The sequence below is a fragment of the Amphiprion ocellaris genome, chromosome 4 (genome assembly GCF_022539595.1).
Source record: "Amphiprion ocellaris isolate individual 3 ecotype Okinawa chromosome 4, ASM2253959v1, whole genome shotgun sequence".
Lineage (NCBI taxonomy): Eukaryota > Metazoa > Chordata > Actinopteri > Pomacentridae > Amphiprion > Amphiprion ocellaris.
In genome coordinates, this window is record NC_072769.1 from 30,137,437 (window position 1) to 30,161,353 (window position 23,917).

The 23,917-nt window shown below is 39.1% G+C and overlaps 1 protein-coding gene across 2 annotated transcripts; it reads right to left on the reverse strand.

The window, feature by feature from the left end:
- Nucleotides 1–708: 708 nt before the first annotated feature.
- Nucleotides 709–22,179, reverse strand: rgl3a (ral guanine nucleotide dissociation stimulator-like 3a). 2 transcript variants are annotated; one of them, XM_035957826.2, is made up of 19 exons: nucleotides 22,069–22,179; nucleotides 21,609–21,657; nucleotides 20,522–20,781; nucleotides 13,365–13,654; nucleotides 10,723–10,767; nucleotides 10,375–10,544; nucleotides 9,810–9,970; nucleotides 9,357–9,713; nucleotides 9,164–9,267; nucleotides 8,993–9,077; nucleotides 7,537–7,611; nucleotides 6,281–6,367; nucleotides 6,170–6,202; nucleotides 5,920–6,041; nucleotides 5,734–5,829; nucleotides 4,427–4,562; nucleotides 4,091–4,330; nucleotides 3,251–3,365; nucleotides 709–2,535 (listed from the first exon to the last, which is right to left on the reverse strand). In XM_035957826.2, exons 3-19 carry the CDS (start codon nucleotides 20,708–20,710, stop codon nucleotides 2,381–2,383), a joined length of 2,460 nt encoding a protein of 819 aa, XP_035813719.2. In that variant the 5' UTR covers nucleotides 20,711–20,781; nucleotides 21,609–21,657; nucleotides 22,069–22,179; the 3' UTR covers nucleotides 709–2,380. The 2 variants fall into 2 exon arrangements, with proteins under 2 accessions (XP_035813719.2, XP_023147339.2); XM_023291571.3 differs by lacking the exons at nucleotides 20,522–20,781; nucleotides 21,609–21,657; nucleotides 22,069–22,179 and adding an exon at nucleotides 15,148–15,349.
- Nucleotides 22,180–23,917: the final 1,738 nt, after the last annotated feature.

Genomic DNA, 23,917 nt, shown 5'->3' on the forward strand with positions numbered 1-23,917 from the left:
AAATCAGTAGCTTGTCTTTCACAGGAGCCAAACAGAGTTCATCATTTACAGTCTTTGTGTCTGGCTCCACCTAGTGGTTGTTCACAATCACTGTTCATCCAGAAACACCAATGCTGGAGTTCTTCACCAATTTCCTGCAACCCCAAAGGGGCTCATTTAATGGAAAAAAAAAAATCACTTGTCTTTGGAACTACTTGGGAAACCATGAAGGAACCTTTCATAACTCTGTTTTACGGGCTTGATTATTAGGTTTTTCAGAGGAGATACTGTTAGTAATGCAGGAACCAATACAAATTTGCAGTAAAAGGTGAAAATCCTAAAGTCAATCTCCAACACAAAACTCTAATGAAATGCCTTTGTTTCACATATTTGTAGCTGAAACAGAACTGCTCAACATTTATTGTTCAGTGTTGATAGGCTGCTACTTGTGACATATAACCCATGAGTGCCAAAGTAGTGCATTTTAAAAAATTATTTAGTTAGGAACTGGCAATAATGAGGAAAAATACTGAATATTGGGTCTGATGAGCAACCAGACAGGTAATTGGTTTATTTCAGGTCTGTTTATCTGAAAAAATCCTGGATGACTTGATATTTGTTGTTCTATCACTCAAGTTAGCGTCCTCTTTCATTTCTCCTGGGATCAACAACGTCCCACTTCATCAGGAATACAGCAAATAAAAACAAATAATTACAGAGACACTGTGCTAAATAGCAGATTTACTTTATTAGTGGGCATTTGATGCTAATTATATACAATAAGTGCTTAGATTAGACTTTAAAAATGAAGAGTCTTGTTGAAAAAAAATATCAGAACAAAACTATGTTTGTCCAGTAGTGTTGAATTTCAAAAACCTGTCGAACGCCTGCTAATATGACACACAGACGACACAGCAGCTGAGACTTTTCCTTCATTTACTGCAGCTGTCAAAACTTTTTCGTAGCGAATCTCCTTCAACTTGACTTTTATTCAATCACAGCAGCTTTAAAGCCAGTGATATAAAATCCTGTAGAAAGCTGAGGACGGATTTCACCAGAGTGCCAATGTTTTTTTGAGTGAATTAAACAGGGATGTGAATCTAACTCATCACTTGTTGATTGAAGAGATTTTCACATTAAGAACTTGTGAAAAGCTGCCTGGTATTTCTGGGGAGGATCTCACATCATGTGTCAAATTTGATTCACATGCTGGGACACTTAATTTTCACATACAGGAACCTTTCTTCAGATTTATCTCATTCACAGTGACACAGACAGAGAAGTTACTGTATCTCCTTCTCTTTATCGAAGGCCTAATGTTGTTTAACTGCCTGTAATTCACATGAATCTCTCATGTCAGCTGTAAAATTAAACCCCTGACAAAAATGCCACAATCTGGACAAAGCAACTGCATATTCTCACATAAATTTTCCTTCATTTGACCACAGCAGACGGTAAAAATCTGCTTTCTTCATTCACAAAGATACAAACTTGAGTTGAGCTTACGAAAACCAAAGGAAGTTAAGATGTCTGAAAGAAAACAGCATATCGAAGACTGGAGGGGAAGGCGGTGAACCAAACAACAGACACAGAAACACATTTTTATCAGGCCACCTTTGCTCTAAAAGCAGGAATACTGAAATGCATTAAATAATTTATGTTGATAAAATTATATTAACTTACAATAAAATATTTAAACTAAAAGACGACTGAATACTTAACAACTCTCAAGAAAACACATCAGGCCTGAAGTCCAAACTGTGTTTTTCACACATTTGATTCGGATTCTCCAAGTGCAGATTCCACATTTGACCCAAATCTGTTCGCTTGCTCTTCGACTAGCAGCGAACGTCCTGTTGTCCCTCGTCCTTTCAGGCTTTTCTTCTTTTTGTGTGTTCGAGAGTGTCAGCGCCTCCTGTTAGTCATTCAGCCAAACAGGCCGAAGGAAAAGTGCCAAATCTGCTGCACCAGTCGCAGACGAGAAACTGATTTATACATTTTCCACTGTTCAGTTAAGATGCAGGAATGTTGTGTCAGTCCAGCTGATCCTGATGTGCAAAAACCGACATCCATTGGAATTCCTGGTGCACTAGGGGTGTTTATCTCAGGAGAGAAGTTCCTGGGTGAACAACAATCGGTGACTCGGATTCTTTCTTCTTTATCTGTGAACATCTCCCTAAAATGTTCCAACACGCTGCAGTGCTGCTTCTGATGAACTACATCTTGTCGAGAGCTCCTCCAGGTTATGTTTCAGTCAAAGTCTTGGAGTCTCTGTGGCGGAGCTGCTCTCATCTGCTGCACAGTGACAATAACAAACGGCCACAGATGTGCAGCTGTTGCAGATGTGCAGCTCCTCCGTCTTCTAGCTGTGCTCTTGTCGTTGAACCGGGACAGATGCTCTTCACTTGGCGTGGCGGCTCTTGGGCTGAGCACCAGGGCTGGAAGAAGAGCCGAGATGTCTCCCGTGGCTCTTCCAGCGCTGGCGCAGGACAAAGTCATAGTTGGCCGTGGTGCACATGGCATAAAATACGTTGGCTTTGTCAGGTATCTGGAGCTCTGAGGCAGAAAGAGGAATGAAGTGATGAAGTGCCGCTGTTTAGTTTCACTACACCGGATTTATCTGCTTCTCAGCTTATTATGGAGAAAGATTTTCAGCAACTGCCTCCATTTTAAACCCATTTAGAAACAATGAGAGCAAATTAAAAAGCAATGAAAATGTACGCAGTTGGTTTTCAGCTGAGGATGTTTACATCTCCTCCAAACATCATCACGTCTTGCAGTTTATTTGTACTGTAGTTTATGAAATGCTGATTTTTGCATTCTCTATATTGTATTTTCTGGCATTTTTGGTTTTGCAGGAGCCAAAAGGTTCTGTGCTTTCAGTTCTAATACTGGCAAACATTTAGCTAGTTGTTGCAGTTTGATTTTCCTTTTTGGTGCATAAGAAAACACAACTATTGATTATTAGGCTCAAAGTTAGAGTTATTAAGATTAAACTAAGATCTGATGCTGCCTGTCTTGCAGCTTCATAATATTCTGCATAACCAGCTTCAAATATAACTTGCCAGCAGATTGGTATGTTATATTTGATTTGCATTGTATCACGACGTACAAGCAAAAACAGATACCGAATTTAGAATCTTTATATGCACACAGTTTAAAAAGTTCTGCTCAGGGTCTAAAGGACTTTGGAGTTAACTCCGTTTCGAGCAGGTTATACCAGCTGTCAGAAAAGTTCAGGCTACTCGAAGCCTGGGGAGAAAATATTCACCTTTTCCATTGTTGAGCATCTGGCAGAGGCGGAAGTCATTGGAGCTGACATCCTCCATGTTGTGCTTTTCAAGAGCTCTTTGAATCACCTGAGGCGTGTGGTCCTGACTGGTCAGCTGCAGAGGAAGCAGAGAATCCAACAGAAATCAATGCCGACCATCTGTACTCAGAAAACGTATTAATCCTCTGAACCCTGAAATGCACCAACAGGTTTAAAAGGCAAGTTATCTTTAAAAAAAAAAAGCATCAAAATGAATTTAAAAAATCTAAAATTACACCATTTATCAGAGCCAGAACTGTGAAAACAGAAAGAATTGTCAGACTTCTATGTGGTTCTTGAACTACTCATCTATGACATTGTTTCATTAGGAAACTTTCCCAAATCTGAGCTTAAAATTGCGGCATTTTATCAAAACCATTTTACTCTCCATGTCTCATTTAAAAATTTACCAAAAATAGACACTCTAAACAGTTAATGTAAAAAATGAAAAAAAAAAATTCTGTGCTTCTCAGCATAACATACACCTTGCAACTTTGTTTTTGAAAAGTAGCAGAAAGATTAAGTTAATTTTATATAAAGGAAAAACAGTGAATACTGAATTACTGATAACAACATATTAGGCTATTTACAAATCCCAAGAGTCTAAACTGTTTCTGATTATGCACAAAATCTTTGCTTCAAAGTAGCCTTTGATTTAAATCCTCTTGAATGAAGTGTGTCAGTTTTCTGTGAACACAAAGAGGGCGAAAAAGTTCACTAAGCAGTCCCGACTCTTCTGCTTTCCATTTTTAGAACAACCGTCTGTCTGGCCTTTGAAGTGCTGCAGATTGCAGAACTCACCAGTATGCTCTTGTAGACGTTTCCGTTGCTGACAGACTCCACACTGACCCTGACGATACAGGAGTCGGCGACCTGCTTGTTGTAAACAGGCAGCACAGCCTGAGGAGAGCAGCTGGACGAAGACTCTGGACTCAGAACCAGAGAGGAGGAGCTCAGGTCTGGATGTGAGGAGCTGCAGGACGAGCTGGAGGACATGGGGGAGAAATCTTCTGTCACGTTGTGAAGGGAGCCCGAGAGAGACTGAAAGAAGAGAATATGAATATATTTATATCCTTGCTGACCTCCACACGATCTGACATTAAACACAGGAGTGTGTAGACTGATAGTTGTCGGTACCTTGAGTTTGAGTCTGAGCGGTGAAGGCTGAGGGACAGTGAGATCCTCCATGTCTGAACTGCTGGAGCCAGAAGATGAAACACTGATCTGGTCGGCATGAGTCTTCCTGAGGGAGCTGTCGCTGCTTGTTCGCAACCTGCACACACAAATATAAGCTCAGCACTATTTCACTGGTGAAATACACCTTTAAAAAAGTGGCAAGAAAATCGACTCATAGCAGTAATTCCTGTAAAGACACAAAGCATTCTATCTTTTTCAACAGTTTTTACCCTCTAAACCCCACAAAGTATCAATGTGTGTTTTGTTCCTGTGACATTTTTACAGACTGTGGGATGGTTTTTCAGCTGCAATGTAAGGTTTTGCACCTCTATGGAAACAGCACAACCATGACTAGAAGTACAACAACCTCAAAAATCTCTATTTTGTAGTATAATCCATTAATAATGCCACAAATCAGAAAACAAAAATGTATAAAGTTGAAATTCTTTGATTATTTTACAAATAATGTCACATAACTGGAATCAACATGTGCAACATTTTTCTAAGGGTGACTCTTCGTGCTAGAGATATTTATTTACTTATTTTTAAAACTTGTTTCTATCTTTGTCTTCTCTCTTTTCTTTCTATACATAGTCAGCAGTTCAGTCAAAAAGTCCCTGAATTTTGGTCATGAACAGCTAGGTTACTGCTGGCTTTACATCTGCACCAAGGAGGGCAGATTTTCTTATTTTTTTTGTTATTTTTTGCAATTTTTTAAATGAAACTAATAGGATAACCTGATTTTGACTAAAAAAAAAAAAAAAAAAAAATCACAATTTAAAGCTCGTTTTGGATATCTGTCCAGACTGAACCACACAAGACAAGTGAGTCATTCAAGAAGCATCAGAAATTCTGAGATCCACAGATTCTCTCCATTTTTAAAGTCTCTGACTCTGACAGACGGTGGAATTTTGGCATCGTTTTAAAGTATCAAGACTTCTAAAACTGTTGGTGAGTTTTGGGTTTCACAGGATTAATGGTCCCTTCTTCAGAAATTTTACACTAAAGATAGAAAAACACCAATGTTTTGTTAGCAAAAAAGCATTCACTTCAAGACTTTAACCTGAAAACCACAGTTTGTCGTTTTTAGATGAAATATGATGGACACGGTTTTCAAGGACTTTTTAAACCTTGTGTGGTGCAGCTTCTTTGAATGTTTCTTCATTAACTGCTGAAATAATGCTACTAAAAAAATCTTCATCTACTAAAGTAACAAAATTACATCCATTTCTGACGAGTTTTCCATTAAACTGGTCTTCAGGACTTACGAGGCGAGCTTCTTGGTGAGCAGGCGGCTGCTCCATAAGTTGGGGGAGGCGGGACATGGGTCGACTGGAGGCTCCAGCTCACGAGACAGTTCATAGCTGCACAAGACAAAAACAGAGACATGGCAAGCTGTGGACAAACTCACTTTAAAGTCTTTACTGCTACATTTGGTTCAGCATGTTTCTCACCTCTCCTGGTCTGTGAGCAGAGTGTGGGCCTGCAGCCAGGAGGTGATGTGAGGGTTTACTGGAAGGTTGTAGTGAGAACAGGAGGCCTGAAGCTGCCGAATCTGAGAGAGGATCTCAAACTCCTATGGAGATAACAATAAATGCATAGTAAAGAAAAAGGCAGCGTATAAAACTAGATTTCAATTTGAGTACATTATTTGAAAACCATCACAGTCGTTCACGTGAGACGCCACTAGGAGGCGACACCTACCCGCCTGCGTTTCTCAAAGTTGATAAGTCCACCCTGTGGAAAAAAGGAAAGTGTTATATGGGATCATAAAACAACTAAGGTGCCATAAAGAAGAACGAATAATGAGCTCACCTCCACACTGTCGGGCAGAGCTGTATCCAACATGGTGAGGACAGTCAGGTAAGTGCCCAGGTACGGTACGATGCCGCTGCTCAGGCTCTGAAGACAAAAATAAAACCAGAATCTTTATAATAGTAATAAACTACACCTCTGCAGCATCTTTCAGGACCAGGATTATAAACTGCTTTAAAAAAAACAACAACAAAACATTAAAATGACAATAAAAAGTTATAAAAGACATTAAAAAATGAATACAAATGCCAATCTGTACATATGGTTTTAAAAAGCTTTTCTAATTGTGCCATTGAGTCCACTGCTCTGACTGTAAGGGGAAAGTCTTTCCACAGTTTATAAGGTAAATCAGTAAAAGCATGATCCTCTCTGCTTTAAGCTTGGACAGTGGAATGTTTACCAGCATTTATTTTTCTTATTTGAAAGGTGTAGGTGCAGTATAGGGTTCTAAGGTGTAGAGTAAAACCAGACTACAAAAAGATTTCATGGTAATTAATAAAATAATAACTTGAATGATGCAACAAATGGCTGGAGTAATGTGTTCCCTGCAGTGAGAGTTTGTGAGCAACCTTGCTGCAACTGTAAACAGGTAATTACTGCAACTGTAAACAGGTAATTACTGCAATGAATAGTGAATTGCAGTCGTCCAGGTAGGAGACAGTAAAGATATGGAGTTGTTAGACTGCGTGTATTTACAAAATGCTAAAATTAACAGTCAAATATAACCACCTCGTGACTAATTTATTGCAGATATTTTATTACAGTGGTGATCTGCTAAATGTTTTTGTTATAGGAAATTATCCAGAACTCCAACGTGAGAGGTCCAGATATTGAGCTCTCTAATGTATCGTCAACATAGAAATTTAGGTCACGTGGAAACACACATGTACCTGAAACTATTTAAACAGAGGAAATATGGGGGCATAAAACGTTTCATGCACGGCTCCACCCAGATTAAGTAAACTGATGAACTGTGGGAAACACTAAACACGTGTTCGGTTTTATGTCTTTGCCTACGTAAGGGGGAACATTAGTAGTCATGTGAGCTGTAAGTGTTTCCATTAAATACTCAGATTGGAAAAGAAGAGGGAACTTGGTGTTTATTTTTAGGACGTCAGCTTGAACACGTGACTTTTTAAGGAAGAAGAATTGATGAAAAACAGACCTCAGCCTTTCGTTTTTTACTGGCTAAGGTGTCTGGCGGTCAAACCGGACTGAATTTGAGGAACCAAACAAAATGATGAGCGTCTTCTTACCATCTGTCTGGACTCTGAGCAGAGTTTGGGGGATTTGGAGCCCGAGGTAGCGCTGCTGTCCAGGTGGCTCCCGTCCTGCAGAGAGAGGACAAGGTCAGCATTGACGGGATGAAATAAATATAAATCAAGGTGTTAATGTGAGACAACAACAAAGCTGGCATGTTATATAATTGTTGCTCTCATGGTTGAGCACCTGCTAACAGGGTGCTGTGGGTGTGGTGCAGGCTGAGTTTGGTTAAAAGCATCTGGACACTTAGAGTGAATTAGACAGTATGTACTGAATATATTAATAACGGCTGGTTAATACTGAAACCCAACTAGCTTCTTTTATTTGCTCTTGTATTGCTGGCCACTAACAATGAGTTTCTGCTGCTGATAAACGCAGTATCATTAAATACACATTCATATCAGGTATTTTCCACCGTGGACGGCTCTCGGAACAAAAAACAGAGTGGCAGGTGAACTGGACGTTAAGAAGTCATTCAGTTATGTGAAAAAAATGAAAAACAACATGTGATAAAAGTAACTTGAGGGCAGTTAATTAGCTAACTATTAGTAGTCTTACTTATACGATTGATTCAGTAAGGACCAGGTTAACAGGTTAAAACATCCCAAAACCTGCTGCCGTGTTTAAAAGGCTAATCATGTTTTAAAAAAAAAAAAAAAAAAAAATCGCCAAAATTACATCATTTATCAGAGCCAGACAGAATAAAAACAGGAAGAATTGTCAGACTTTCAACTTTCTGAGGGTCATTGAACTTATCATGTGCAACTTTCAATTCAACTGAGGAAAACTGACTAAAGCTAAACTTAAAATACATTATCATAATCACTTTATTCTGCATGTCTTATCTGAAATTTGGGCAAAAATCTATATTTCTATATAAACTTATGTGAACCCCATGCACACAATGGTTAGGCGACTACTTATAGAAAAATATTTAGACTTTAGTGATCAGACTTCTTTTTACTGTAAAACTATTTTCTAGCAGTTGTCATGGAGCACAGGACTCAACCGATAATTTATCTAAGTGACTGTGTGACAGCTCATCTGAATGAAGCAAAGAAAATCACACAGATTTACTTGATTCTGACCGATCCTGGTCTCTATGTTTACAAGTTTTCCCTCAACTTAAATAATTTTTTGTTTATTAGTAGCTCATTAAATGTGGATGTACAGTCCAATCTTGTACATTTGACAAATACTGTGCATGTAAATTGGCTCCCTCCATCACTCTCATTAGTATGTCTGAATAAAGCTTTGAGGAACATTGACATAAAAGTGACCTCTGTTAGAATGACAGGATAAAGTCACTTCAACAGACTAATGAAGCCAGCAGTGTAATCTATCACTTGTCTGAAGAGGGTTTTGTTGAAATAACAACAGAACTTCTACAGAGCCAGCATCAATCCACATTATCTCATCTGTGTTTGGGTAGAAAACACATGAAATTACCTCCACCAGGATCTCTCTGCTGGTCAGCACACAGTTCTCGTCGGGGAAAGTCTCACACAGGTGGTCAAAGGTTGTCATGCTTTCCCTATTTGATATATTAAGACAGTTTTAATTGGAAAGTCAGTATTTTCTATTCTAAATATGTGTAGTGTGCTGAAAATGTTGGCTGACCTGCTGACAGCCGCCCAGGTCTTCTTGAGGCGATACACAGCGTTGGACTGCAGGGCTGAAAGAATCGCTCTTAAAGAGGAGAAGTTCTTTAGCTGTCTGCACTCCTGCAGAGACACATAACGCAGTCATGTCTTCATGTCTCAATTGATTTCAAACACTTAATGAAATTGTTGAAGTTTTTCCTGATCCCGACCTGTGCGATGGCGATCCACCTCTCGATGATGCGTGCTCTATAGGTGGGGCTGGTGTGAGGGCAGCGAGGGGAGCGAGGGGAGCGAGGGGAGCGAGGGGAGCGAGGGGAGCGAGGGGAGCGAGGGGCGGTGGACGGATACAGGAAGGTGGAGGACGAGCAGGGCGATGAGATGGGGGAGGAAGTGGAAGGGCTGGGCGAGGATGGGCAGAGCAGCGAGGTGATGACACGGTTGGTGACGGCGTTAAACTGCGAGATGGTGGCACGCACTGTAGGCGCCAGGTTGCGGTTTTCCTTCTTGTCGCGCTGCGACCAGACGCAGCCCAGACAGTGGAAGGGCACCACTTTGACAAACAACTCCTGAATGAAGGACAGGAGATAAAAAATAGTCATAAGAAGTGACTCCAACACTGTCAAGTATCGCAAAACATAAAAGCGTCTGAGAATGAAACCTACAGCGTCCAGTCTGGTCAGCTGCTCTGCCACTTCTCTCACAGGAGAGTCCATAAAGTTGAATTTATTTTCCTCCTGAGTGGCCCACTCGCCACCATCGTGCTGATCTCTGACCTCCTGTTGTGATGATCCATTGTCGTGCTCTGATGCAGGCTGGCTACGATCTATCAAATACACCGAGTCATAAATGACATCCACATGTGCTCATCTACGGACACTCAAGAAATTAAATATTTGAGCCTGATTGCTGTTTTTTTTTTTCATCAAAGTGACACAAAAATGAACAGAGTACTGAAGTTAATACAAAACTAAATAGGTATCTCACTATTCATCTGCCTTAACGCTCATCTATACACCTCACCTTTATAAAATAACCACTACCGTTTCTGATGAATAGTGGATAATCTTTTGCACTGAACCAGAATACTGGAGCTGACAGTATGAAGCAAAGTGCAAAGATAAAGGCTTCAGTATAAAAGATGGATATTCCTAAACTCAAAATGTTCAGTGTGCCTGAAACTCATCTGCTTTGGTTGTGCATCATCATGCATATAATTTTCTATCATACCTTGTTCCTGGAGCTTCTTGAGCAGGACCTCTGCGTTCTGAGCTAAACGTCTGAAGCAGAGGCGACGGTGCAGGTGGACACACAGCAGCCGGAGGGCCTGATACCGAGGAGGCTCATGGAAGTCTTCACTGTGTTCCTCCAACCACAGCCGGATCACCGGGAGTAAAGTACTGAGGAAAGATAATGGAGGGAATTAGTAAGTCTTAATTACCGTGTTCGTCCTGCTGAGATTACCAGAGGCCTCGAGAACATCTGTATAACTGGTAAGAAACAAATAACAACATTGGGGGAAAAGGTGCAACAATGTGAAGTTGGAGCCAGTTACCAAAACTGCTCGGCTGAACTCACCTGCGAGGGCAGACGGCGTTATCCAGGTTGGTGACTGAGTCGTCTCTGTGGGGGAAATGGGCAGCAAAATTACTTAGCAGCTAAAATGTGAATTAAAGACCTCCCTCTGTTTAACATCAAGCTTTGTAGTTCTGTTAACACATCCATATGGTGGTTTTCACATGCTAGAAGGCACAGCAATAAGCAGTTAGTACCATGACTAAGCATTTCTGCCCTAAAACTGCTGATCTAATGGTACTACTCACATCTTGAGATCAAAGCACACCCAACCCAGAATACAAAGAGACATGACCGTAAGAGTTAAGTTGGGTTGTTGTATATCTATATGAAATAAAATTATATTTAAAGTAACACAGGATGGAAACATGCAAATCTGGCAAGCTCCGATTTAATTTAAAACAAAATATAGTGCATATGCAACTTTTTTCTTTTATTAGAGCGAGTGGTAGAAAACTAATGTGGAGTGGGGTGAAGTTTGAGTGGAGCGATATTGAGCTGAGTAGCTGGGAGAGATGGAAGAGCACGGTTCCGACAGCGAAGAGCGGAAATTTTGTTCTCTCCAGTCTGTTCACACGCCCAGGTGTGGTCTGGAGTAGTTCTACAGTGTTTGAGCAGAGCTGTAGGTGAGCTGGTGTGCTCGAGCAGCTTGGCAGACTTCATAGATCTGCACACTCCAAGAGAGGCTATAATGTTACTTACATCCAAGCCAATTCATGAAAAAAAAAAAACTGTACACATGCAATTTTGACACAAAAAAAGCCTCATTTCAAGTGATTATCACCACATAAAGATACAACATGGCGAACAAGTGATGACAGAAAATATCCTGTAAACAACAAAGATCTCAGGGTTGAACGTTCCTTATTGTTCATCCTGTGGAAATGTCCTGCAACACCCTGAATCAGCTGGGACACTGTGGCCTCGTTACAGAGTGTAAACAGAAAAATGTCTCCCTCAGGCGTTAACACCAACATCATAAAGTACACGTGCAGTAAAACTAAAGCACTCTGCCATGTTGTCTCAACTGTCGGAGCCTGGTTCAGGTTTCATTACAGGACTCTCAACGGTTTTTATTGCACCAAAATGTGGCACAAAACAGGATTGTAGGATTAGAAGTTTAGTAAACAGTCAGAGTGGAGGAGCAAAGTAAAGGCAGTGAAAGTTGCCGAAATAAATCCCAGTTTATAGAGCAATTATCCAGTTACAGTGCACATGCTTTATAATTTAACAGCAGCAGCAAAATGTGACATCCTCAGTATAATCCTCTAAGGTGAAGGAGGGAGAACATATTTCCTACTAAGTCCTAACTTCACCATAAAGCTCACTGGAAACCTGTTGCCACCAGCACTGCAGACATGAGGGCGACTGTTTGACAAATAATATATCAAGTCAGCAGCCCTAATGACCACAGTTTAACACTCTCACACACTTACAGCTCATTGATCAAAGGTCAGCTGCAAGCAACTGATTATTTCAAGTTTCTTTTAGCTCTTTAATCATCTATTTGCCAAAACGTTTAAAAATCTTTACTCATTTCTGCTTTTCTTGGAGCAGTTCCACCCAACTTCCAAAAACACTCCTGCAGGTAATTCCTATTAAAACTTAAATCAGGCATGTGAAGCAGCTCCTCTGCTGGGTGTGGAGGGTGGAGTCGTGACCATTTTGGACAAAGGAACAAAGGCTGAGATTGCTTTGTTTAGCTCGTGACGATAAAACCCGTCATGAAAAACCTGCTCCATGTCAACAGAGTTTTGTTTTGTGAATAACTGATGCGACATAATGAGGTCGTCTCCTTTTGGAAATTGATTTGTGCGTTTGGCAGGTTGTAAAAACCTGGTTACGCGTAAGTCCAGCTCTCACACCATATGCAGTGACGAAAGCAGCACACACACTAGAACAACAAATCAGTGTCAATAAGCCGAGATGCAAATACTAAAGCTTTCTTATCTGCACCTGGCTTTTGATGAGAACTTTTAACTCATTCCATTTTTTAAAAAGGGAAAATAGTGAGTTAGTTCATTCAGCCAGTCAAAAAAATATACAAGAAGATGTGATCAAAGTTGTTTTTGTTGTAACTTTCATACTTTTTTATTATTTTCATTAAAATCCATGTCATGTAGATGTTTTTGTCACAAAATAACTGCACTTACTCACTTTGTGGTCCAATGTGGTCACAGTCAGTTAGCCTAGCTTAGCATAAAGACTGGAAACTAGTAGAAACTGCTAGCCTTGTGCAGTTTGAATGCAATTAAATAACATGAAATATAAGCTGCAGCGTGCCATTTTGCGGGTGCAGGCAGGTGAATGTAACTCTTGGCAACAAAGAAAATAGTTTCATAAAATACAAAGATAAATAGATATTTTATTTATCTCGTGGGAAAAATTTAAGGCATCCAGTAGCTCCTGCATGTTGCCTTTAAGAAGAACAAGGAAATCAATGTGTAAATTGTGCTGATAGCAGAAATAAGGTATCAAACTATTCATTTCTCCACCAGCACAAATCTTAGTGGATCCTTTTAAATCCAGCAGCAGCGATGACCTCATATGTGGCCTTGCAGACCAGCTGACTGGGCCCTCCTGGTTTGTGCTAACACAGCTGACAACTAAAGTCTGCAGAGCCTCTATTTTTAACAGTGTCTCACCTCTGAAACAGCAGCTCAATGAGGGTGCTGGTGGAGGTGAAGGCCCTGTAGGTGGACAGGAACACCGGCATGAAGTCGGGCTCGCGGTGTTCGGCGTCCAGCAGGTGGGTGACCAGACGCTCCAGCGTGGCGGCCTTCAGCCTGCGCGCCTTCACTGTGTGGTACTGGACGAAGCCCAAGGCCGTCGGGAGCTCCGTCGTGTCCGATCTGGGCAGGACAGGCTCCCTGCGCAGCGTGATGCCAAACACAGCTCCGTCTTCCTCCTCCTCGCCCCACTCCTGCACCGGATCCTGCAAGGAGGGGAGGTCAAGGTCATCAAGATGTGGCAGATAAGGCACCAAACACTTGATACAGACTGTAAGATACTGCAGAACCCCCAAAAGAATCAGTGAACTTTACGAGGGAAAAATGTGTACAATCAGAAACTTTTGATCACGTCTTAATCAGTGCAAAAACTTGCATTGCAGGAATAAGATGATGCTGCAAATTTCCTTCTGCATGAATCAAATACAGCAGCTGTGGAGCTTCTTCAACAGCTGCCTACATCTGCAATAACTCCTCTTCAAGCTGCATTTTACGTCAGTTAACCTCATTTTTCAGATGCTGCTTATGACCCAGCCTTGAAATCTGACACAGACAGACAGACGGACACCTGGTGACTGGACACGGAAGCATTCACTGGCGTCCTTGTTTATGTACGCAAACACGTCGGGGACAATTAATTGAGCCGTGACACAGTTTGACCTGGAATTTCTTCAATTTTATTCTGACTTGACTCACACTCTTTGTCCCCAAACTGTGGAGAAACACTAATAAGTGGATAGTGAAAGGTAGAAGTTGTATTTCTTACTGTTTAGTTGAGCACTAGATCAGTTTGTTTCTCATAAAAGTACAGTTTTGGCTGCGTTTTATGAATCAGATTCTCATTCTCTTATTTGATATATACACCTTGTTTTTGTATATTACGCATCAAGATATTATTGACTAATTTTGTGACAAATGTGCAATGACAATAAAGAAATTCTACTGTAAGCACAACAAAAGAGAAAATGAACACATCCACTTGAGAATTGTCATCTTCTTATTCTGATTATTATCAACAGCATTAAATTACAGTCCAGCAGCACTAGACAGATATCTAGTGTCAGACTGCATGGCAAAGTCAGAAAGATCGTTGTAATGTTTACCTGAAAAATAAAGATTTAACTGCCATTTCCCCCCCAGCAAAGCACCGATTACGTCTGCAGAGTATTTATTTATTTATTTAAAATCAATTTCAGAGAGATGGAGTAAAACTGCAGAGTAATCTCAAATCATTACGGAAAATGATTTTACAAGATTAAAAACGCACGAAAAAAACATACAGATCTTCCATCCACTCAAAATACAGCTGACTGGCTTTATAATGTGTGGTTTACTGATAAAATGAATCATATTCTCTGGGTGTCACCTCCTCTCCTGCCACTCACAGCCCTGGAATGAGGAGCACTGACTGGTGTGAAACATGTGTCCATGCAGGTGGTTTGTAATCACAGAGATATGTGGCACATGTGCAACAATGGCAGCAGATCATGCTTAAAAGCACATGACAGAAACCAGCGTTACGACAACACAATGCCACACTGCAGTGAATGAGACCTTTATCAGAGTTTGTGCTGCTGACACAGAACGAAGCTCACATGAAGCTGACAACACACGAAGAAACAGAAAAACACTGTTTCTAAAGTTGCGGCTCAGCGCCACAAGGCAGAAAAGTTAAATTTGATATTTAGGATGAACCTACCATAGATAAGTGCCATTTCCCCATGTTTGTGTTTCTGTGGCTCTTGGAGAAAATTAATCCGAATTGAAGGCAGTTAATTAAGGATTTAACTCTGACCTCCGACAGTTCAAGTCGCCTGAGATTTTCATTTTTGCAATTAATGTCAAGAAGACGTTTTAAAAGTGTCCAGAAGTCGCGCTTTTCAGCGACAGTGTGGAGGAAATGAACTGAGAGCAGACGAGGAAGGAGAGGTACCCCCAGTGGGCGGGGTTAATGGACAGGTATGGGCGGGACTATGGCCGCTGACCAATGGATATACAGAAGTTAATACCGTCATAATTTATTATGAAACTTCATGCAAATTTTACGTGTGAGGCTCAGACTGGAAAATTGATATTGATGCTGATACTTTTACGCTGAAGTTTCTCCTCTTGTTAGCTTCAAAATTTTGCAATATTCTGCCACTTTCAAAGAAATGTAATTTCTCCACAGAAATTCTTAAGAAAAATCTCAAGGCATACATGTTTTACACTGGTTCAGGTTGATCTTAATGGTCTTAATGCCTTATACTGAAGGGAAGATTTTTTTAAAAAGAACTCTATCAATACCACAGTGGAGAAATCTGCCATATTACAGTATCACAGAGGATAGATTGTTCTACATGTAGAAACTTTAGATATTGCACGGATTTCTTTTAATGTAGAAACTTTAACTATTGCACAAAGTTTTACTCTATGAAGAAAACATTGATATTGCACAGATTGTACCATGAGTAGAAAATATTGATTCTTCTATATTTAGAAAACATATTATAAATTGTACTCTTGTTTTGCTTCATTTATTTATTGTATTTTATGTCTTTTTGCGCATATTATTGTTGCTGGCCCCAAAAGTCAAGCTTAATATATTTCTCCTGTGAAACTTTTCTAATGTGTAACCAGTACAAGCAGCCAAAAAGCTAAAGTTTTTAGCTTTGGGTGGTATTCAGGCTTTATACTTGTGGTACTTTGTAGTGCTGCTTTAAATGCTCAGACATATCATTTGTGACGTATCATGCAGTGGCAAAAATTGTAAGACGATGTCAAGTTTTGTGTTTCTTTCTGAAGCCAAATCTTCCTTTTCTGGAGATTTACCATGTAGACTAACCAGCAAAAATGTAAATCATGCGAGTTTTCTTTTTGTATCAAGCAACAAAAAAGGTTGCAGCATCATGTTTGAGTTCATTTGCTTTGCTTCATATGGTGTTTCCTGCAAACTGACTGTTATGCAGCACACAATGATAAAAAGATATATTTTGCAGCCCTCCTGAACTTGTTTGGGTTGTCAGTAAAACAAGACACTTGAGGACTTAACCTTAGTGTTTGGAAAACACTGATCAACATCTTTTACTATTTTCAGGCATTTCATAGACCAGACAACTAACTGATGATTCAAAAACAGAATCAGCAGATGAATCGACAATGATTAGGCACAGCCTTGTTGTAGAAGCAGTAAATAGAAAACCTAAATGGTGCATCAGTTGTACTTTATTTACTGAACCAGGCAACATTTATCCAATGTTTTTTTTTTTCTGTATCTGGAAAGTACAGCTGTCAGTGAAATGAAATGACCTCTGTTACACTATTCTCTTATTTGGAGGAATGATGGCGACATTTTTAAGACACATTTGTTCAGAAGAAAGGACACATACTCCTAGAATTATATCACTATAACTACATTTTTTCTGCTTTGTTCTATCAAATGAATGAACGACTTTCGGTCTGACTGATATTTTTGTTTTGTGTTTTTTGTCTATGGATATGTAGGGGTTTGGGTTTTCTTCAGTGGTAACAGTGGTTTGAAAATTTCCCTTAGTTACAACAGTAGCATCTGTACATCATAACAAGGTATTAAGTCTTATTGCAACAACCACCACAATCATACTCATTGTTTTACTGCAGTTACTCTTAGGCAACCTAAGTTATTGTGTACACACATTACATTCGGGGTCATTTCAATTTTGTAGTTTTACCAAATGAATTTGGGTCGTTATTACTTTTGGATTTTGCACAACTGAGATGATTGTAAATTAATTATTTCATTATCAGTTACAACATGTTTTATTTATTTTATGTGTTTAATCATATGAATGACATTTGAGTAGCATTTTTACTCCTGTGTCTGAGATTAAGTTTGGTTCCTACCTGTTCTAATACTTTAAGCACATTTCTGGGATAATACCTTCAAACTGTTACTCAAGCAACACTTTCAGTGCAGAACTTTTACTTTGACAATGTTATATTTGTACTTTTACTCAAGTAAAGGATGTGAATAGTGTTTATTGGTCATGAATACAGCCTCACTTGTCTTACAGCAGATAAAGTTAAAAGTGCAGCCACATCCTTACTGAAACCACCAGAGTGCTTGTATGGACTTATAACCGTTCACATAATACATTTTAACACTTTACAGCACTAACATCCATGTGTGACAGTGAATTAGAGTCAGGTCCATAAGTAATGTGGACAGAGACATCATTTTAAAACTATCTCTTCCTCAGCAGTCCTTTCACTCGGATAGATCACCGTTGTTTTTTCAGCCTCCCACTTGCATCGATGCCTATTTGGCCCACTTATTAGGAAATCACATCATCTATCAAATGACTCAACCCCTGGAAACAACTGCAAACCTTTAATCTCTATAATCTGTGATGAAGTGCGAAGTAAACATTCCACACCTGACTATGAAACCGCCCATAAGTCGACTGTCCTACTTCTTTCTTTCTTTCTATCTATAAATATATACATATAAAATGGCTGTGATTCTCAAACACTTGATGCAGTATTTTTGTGGACAGCCTTGAATTAAGGCATCAAAGCAAACTGACTCATTGTCCAAAAAACTGTTGACCTGGTTGTAGGTAGGAGTGTACATTGTAAAACACGACTGAGTGTGTTTGTATTCCAACATTAGTCATGGATTGCACAACAGCAGATATATTATTTCATAATATAATTCTGCAAAGACGATATTGGGTCATCTGGTGGCCACACAAACTTAAAAGTTGGACTTTAAATTAAATCAATTTCCTTAAACTCTCTGTCCGACTGAAAAGAGGCTCAGCAGCTTTCAACTCAGGAAGTGTTTATTTGAATTTAAAGGAAGAGACTAAATGCAAAATGAATTATCTGGAGGCGAGCAGCTGAATCCAGGCCAACTTCAACATGCCTGAAGTGACGCATTCGGTCTTTAAAGAATCCAGTTGGGACAGTTTTTTCCTCTACTTTACCTTCCTGCATCTAGGTGTGGTGTGAAATACTGCTTAAAACTGGTCTGTTCTGATCCTACAAGAATGAGGTTTGACTTCAAGGAAACACAGAATGAAGATATACATTTAGAGCCTTGTGCTTTTACACTTATGCCATACTTGAGAAACTGGCCAAAAAAAGAGTAAAACTCAGATAAGCTGAGCAGATGGGATGTCTGTAATAAAGCTGCCCGCTGCTCATTTAGCACAAAGGGAAGAATGAGCTCTTTGTTTGTCTAATGAGTCTCCATCTCTCTCCGAATTGAAAGTCTACAATCATTCTCCCGTGTTTGTCGATGCCACCCACTATTTCTACAAAGAGTGGAAACAAAAGAGTGGAAGAGCAGCAGCAGCGACAGCAGAGACCCCAATTAGTTCTGATTAGACACATGAGTGGGTGACGAGGTGAAGGCAACAAGCGTGCAAGAAGAAGCCAAAACATGTTGGTTGAAGTTCTGAGGAAATCACACGATCAAAAGGCTCCTTTTCACTAGAAAGACCAGAATATAATCTACACTTCCTGCAGAGTCTCTAGTTTCTTCTCAGTGTCGCTAAGTAGCTGCTGGTGCTGATGACGATCTGAGTGGAAGAAACTGGAACAATAGTGGAAGTTCCCAGACAAAAAAAAAAGCCTGACGTAAGCAATGACTGAATACATGACAGGTGATGCAGTTTGTGCATCGCATGGTAACAGTCAAATCAGCCCAAATAATTCCCTGATTCAAGTCAAAGAGGGCATCGAGTCTTATCGTAAATCTTTTCTGAAATATTTGGAGTCATAATGTTTCATTTATTCAATCAAAATCTGTCACTCCATCTTATGAAATTTGATATTTTTTTTGATTTATTTTTAGTTTTTCATGGTCTTCTGTGACAGCATAAAGGATATTCTTTGGGTTCTGGACAGCTATTGTCACATTATATATTATATTATATTATATATTATATTATATTATATTATATTATATTATATTATATTATATTATATTATATTATATTATATTATATTATATTATATTATATTATATTATATTATATTATATTATAATTGTTAGTAAAAAATAATCTGTGCAAACTGAATATATTTGAGATTTTAGATTATTGGTCAGACCAAACAAGGAATTTGAAGATGTGCTGGGCTCATGATGACTTATGATGGGTGCTGTTTTTGAAATTTTGTTAAATTTCAACAAGTGAATGGAAAATCTAGAAAACAACACAAAATCTTCCAAATAATACTGACTCCTGCTTATAAAATATCAACATTTTCTGTTTTTATTTGTCTACTACAGTGCTCTATGACAGTAGAAAGAATATTCTTTGGGTCTTGGACTGCTGTTGATGTCAAAGTGAGCTTTGGGAATTTGTAATAGGAATTTCAAATTGTTTCCTCTTTTATAGACTAAATGATTCACTAAGAAAATAACAGCTAATCAGAAAAACTTCCGTAAACTGAATCACTTTCGGTTTTAGAATGTTATTCGGACATAACAAGGAATTTAAAGATGTCGCGTTGAGCTCATGATGACAAATGATGGATGTCATTTGTTGAATTTAGTTAAATTTTAAGGCCCAAATAGAAAATCTGGAGAATATTTAACTGATCAGTTGGTATTAAAAATAACTGGTGGATGATTTTAGCTCAATACCAACAGAAAGGATTTATCTTTCTACTAGTAGTATCTTACTATCGGCAGTAAAATTCACTAGCACTTTCAGCTGGTACTAGTGTATTTTACTTTTCTACTAGTCAAATAAGCTGAAACGTTTGAATGTGTTAACGGTAATGCAGGTTTCAAAATCATTTCAAGGCTTAAACATTACAAATCTCACAAAATTAATTACAAACTTGTGATGTGATGGTTAATGTCATATCACAATGAATCACATTGCGTTGAAATGTCTCCTGGTGACGTGGAAACACCTCAGTAAAATTTATATTTCTGTGTTTCCACAAGGACCTTTGACAGTAAGCTGCATACCCCAAGTGCATTAATGGATTGACTTCTTTCCATTATGTCAGTGGATGTTCCACAACACCTGAGCTTAACCTCTTCAGGTGAAACTGTAAAACACAACGCAACAAATGCCAAACAGACCCAAGCTCACCTCAACCTGTCCATCGGTGTCCAGTAACTGGAAGCTCCTGAGCCACACCCCAGGCTCCGTGTCCGTGTGGACGCCCACGCAGGGACTCGGTCTGAGCATCAGCAGCTTCTTCATCCTGCCCACTCGGCTGCGGAGGCTGCGGGTTTCCCCTCCATCGCTGCCTCCGCACACAGGAAGGATGGTCCTCATCTCTGGCTCTGGTTCGGTCACGCCACAGTCCCACGCGCCTCGTCAGATCTCACCCACACCTGCTGCCTCATCTGAGTCGGGGAGGAAAGCGTTTATTAAAACTCGTCTCCAGGTGAAGCTCAGCACATCACACTGAGCTCCTCTCGTTTTCAGCCATTTAAATCCCATTAAACAAACACCGATTATGGAAAAAGTGGGTCAGCAGCAGCCAAAAATGAGCAATAAAATCATAATTAGATTTATTTTACTGGGACAGAAATAGGTTAATGAGGCAGCACAACTCAATTCATTAGTAGCAGCATTGCACAGTTACGCAACTAACTTAATTCATTTCATATTAACATGGGTCTATGTGTTCTCCTAGACTGATACACAACTATGAAATGTCATTTTGTTGAAAGAAGATTATCTTACACTACAATAAGTCAAGCAGAAAAGCATAAATTAACATTATATTGAGCATGTGCGTGAAATATCATAGTGCAATCACTGATTTAGTTAAAATGACAATGCTGATAAGTGAGTGGTGAGATAAGATAGGATAGGACAAGACAAGACAAGAAAAGATAAAACTCTGTGTGAAACTCGAAGAAAATTCTACTGAAAAATATCACTAAGAAAATTATTTTATATAAAAGAATAGATTTAAATTAGCTTTTTTTTTATTGCTAATTCAACATTAAATGACTTTGCAAAACCAAAACAAATCAATAAAAACGCAAAGATGCCCACATAGATCTTTGAATAATATTATAGAAGCTACAAAATTAACATATTAAATTACACAAGCAGCTAATGAGTGCTCTTTTACAACAATCCCAAGGAAAAATTTTCACCACCCTGCACTTAAAGAAACACTAAATACAATCAGATAAAGCAAATAAAATAATTACTTAACTGCAATCCTGCTTCTCTTCAGGGCTGCATTTGTCCAAAGCAGAATATTCCTGCAGAGACAGTGTGAAAGTTGGAAGGAAGAGACTCGGGCATTTATTACCGAGGACTGATTGTTCTTGGTGTTGGTGGGTGGATGATTCCCTGCGCATGTGTGTGTCTGAGTGTGTTGGAAAGGCCTCCTCCTTGTTTGGCTCAGCTCTGTGATTCATACATGTAATTATGTCCCACTTTAATTTCACAATGCAGATCATTCCAGTTCACTGCCCTGTTTGTTGTTACAATACACTGGACAGTCTCTGCCCTGGATTTCACCTCGACCCTGGATGTAAAACACCGGAGCTTCTCTGCTGAGAGGGAATTTGAACAAAATCACAGAAATTCTAACACATCCTCATTTCTTCTAACCGTCATGCCTTGCCTTTAGAGTTTCGGTGAAATGCTGGGCGCTCGTGTATTCCTACCTGTGAGTGGGAGTGGGAGGTGTGGGTGCACATCCATGGCAGCCTCCACCAGGTACACCTCATGCAGACACATGAATCATGGTGAAGTGGAGCCTGCTGGAGGAGAAGCTCCCACGCTGCTGGCAGAGATTCAAACTCTGCAGCAGCAGAAGCAGCAGAACCGCCTCCTCTCCCTGATTGGCTGATCAGAATTAAAGAAACACCAATACAACGAGCCTTTGCTAGTTTTTACTTGATGAACTGCCGATGTGTTAAACTTGGCTGTCCAGTTTCTGGTTATGTAACATTCAATAAAACTTTATATTTAAACGGCCCCATGGACGTTCACGTTGTCATTTCAAGTGTTTTCTCGCATGATAGTGACTTTGCTAATCTTTAAATAAGTCAATATTACTGGTGTATGTTGATGTAATATTTTAATAGCAAAAAAAACAAAAAACAAAAAACAAAAAAACAAAACAAAAACGTGTGTGTTTAATTTAAATATACAAATGCAGATTTTTGTTTACTGTTTGAATCCATAAATTTGAACAGAAAATCCCCAAAACTGTTACGTGTGAAAATGACTTTTGAGGAATCGCTTCGCTGTAAAAATAAATAAACATTTATTAGTAAAAACCGATTTTCCTTGCTTTGTTAAAGTACAGATAATCCACTGCATTACAGTTTTTTTTTTATTAATGCGCATTTTAATTGTAAAAAAAAAATAGATAAATGTCCCCATCCACAGCAAAAGATATTGGATTGAACTGTTGTTTTACACAATTTCCTGTTGTGTTAAATTACAGATAATTTCTACTAAACATTAATTGACAAAGTGACATGTCAGAAAAGTCAAATGTCAAATATGTAATACCCACATCAAAAGTCTGTGGCTTTACAAATGTAATTTCACTCTTTTACAGTGTGTGACTGTAAAATTACTGTTCTGCTGTTTCTAAAATCAGCTGAAAAGAATGTTTTAAAATATTATTTTGACAACAGTCAAACCCCCTCTTTTTTTTAACAACATCTGAAATTATTTTTGGATGGGTTTTGAATAATGAATGGTGTGGTTAGGTTAGAGTCACACCAAATTAAGAAAATAAAATGGAATTATGTACGTGTGCGTGTGTATACAGTATACAGTATATATATAAATATGTTATGGTGGACACATGCACAAGGAGCGTCAGTACATGATGCAGATAAAGCAAAATCTGGAAACCAAGTCTCAAAACAGATAAATGGTCTGAGTGTCTTTTATTTATTTATACATAATAATAAACTTCACAATTCAGATTTATTTATGAAGCTCCAAAATAAAAAAAACTGTTTGCCTTTATGTTAACCTGCAAAACCATCTTACAGGCCAGGCTCTAATGTTTACATTTAACTGATGTCACTTGTTGAAATGAGATAAAATTCAATTTAGAGAGAAAGGGATGCATCTGACAGGCAAAATCCATCACTGAAGACTAACAAAATTGATAAAATGATGCTGCTGCAGATGATGCTACACTTCAGCTGTTCTTATTCTAACCTTCCCTGGGACACAAAACCTAACAAGTGCATTTCAGTTGATTGGTCGGAGAGTTCCTGTTCACAGGTAAAAGTTGTCAGTCTGGTTCAGTCGTTCAGTCACTGCTGCTGCTGCAGTAATCATGCGTGAGGTTTCAATTAAAGACAGAGCTATTCACTGAGTTTGGCTTCTGACATTTTGCTATGCAGATTTGTTGTCCTGCCAATAACTAGAACCAACCTGACACCCAAGAGCTGGCTCCAACTGACGAGTTTGAGCAAAGAAGAAGAGCAATGTCTGAGATGCCTGACATAGCAGGAATAGTTCAGGTGGGAAGGTTTCAGATGC

What these genes read in the sequence shown, in the direction of transcription:
- rgl3a (XM_035957826.2), bottom strand. Translation starts at nt 20,710, where the DNA reads ATGAGGACCATCCTTCCTGTGTGCGGAGGCAGCGATGGAGGGGAAACC. An exon ending in AACGCCGTCTGCCCTCGCAG is followed by an intron (nt 10,545 to 10,722) that starts GTGAGTTCAGCC and finishes ATCTTTCCTCAG; the next exon opens with TACTTTACTCCCGGTGATCC. An exon ending in AGCTGACCAGACTGGACGCT is followed by an intron (nt 9,714 to 9,809) that starts GTAGGTTTCATT and finishes TCCTTCATTCAG; the next exon opens with GAGTTGTTTGTCAAAGTGGT.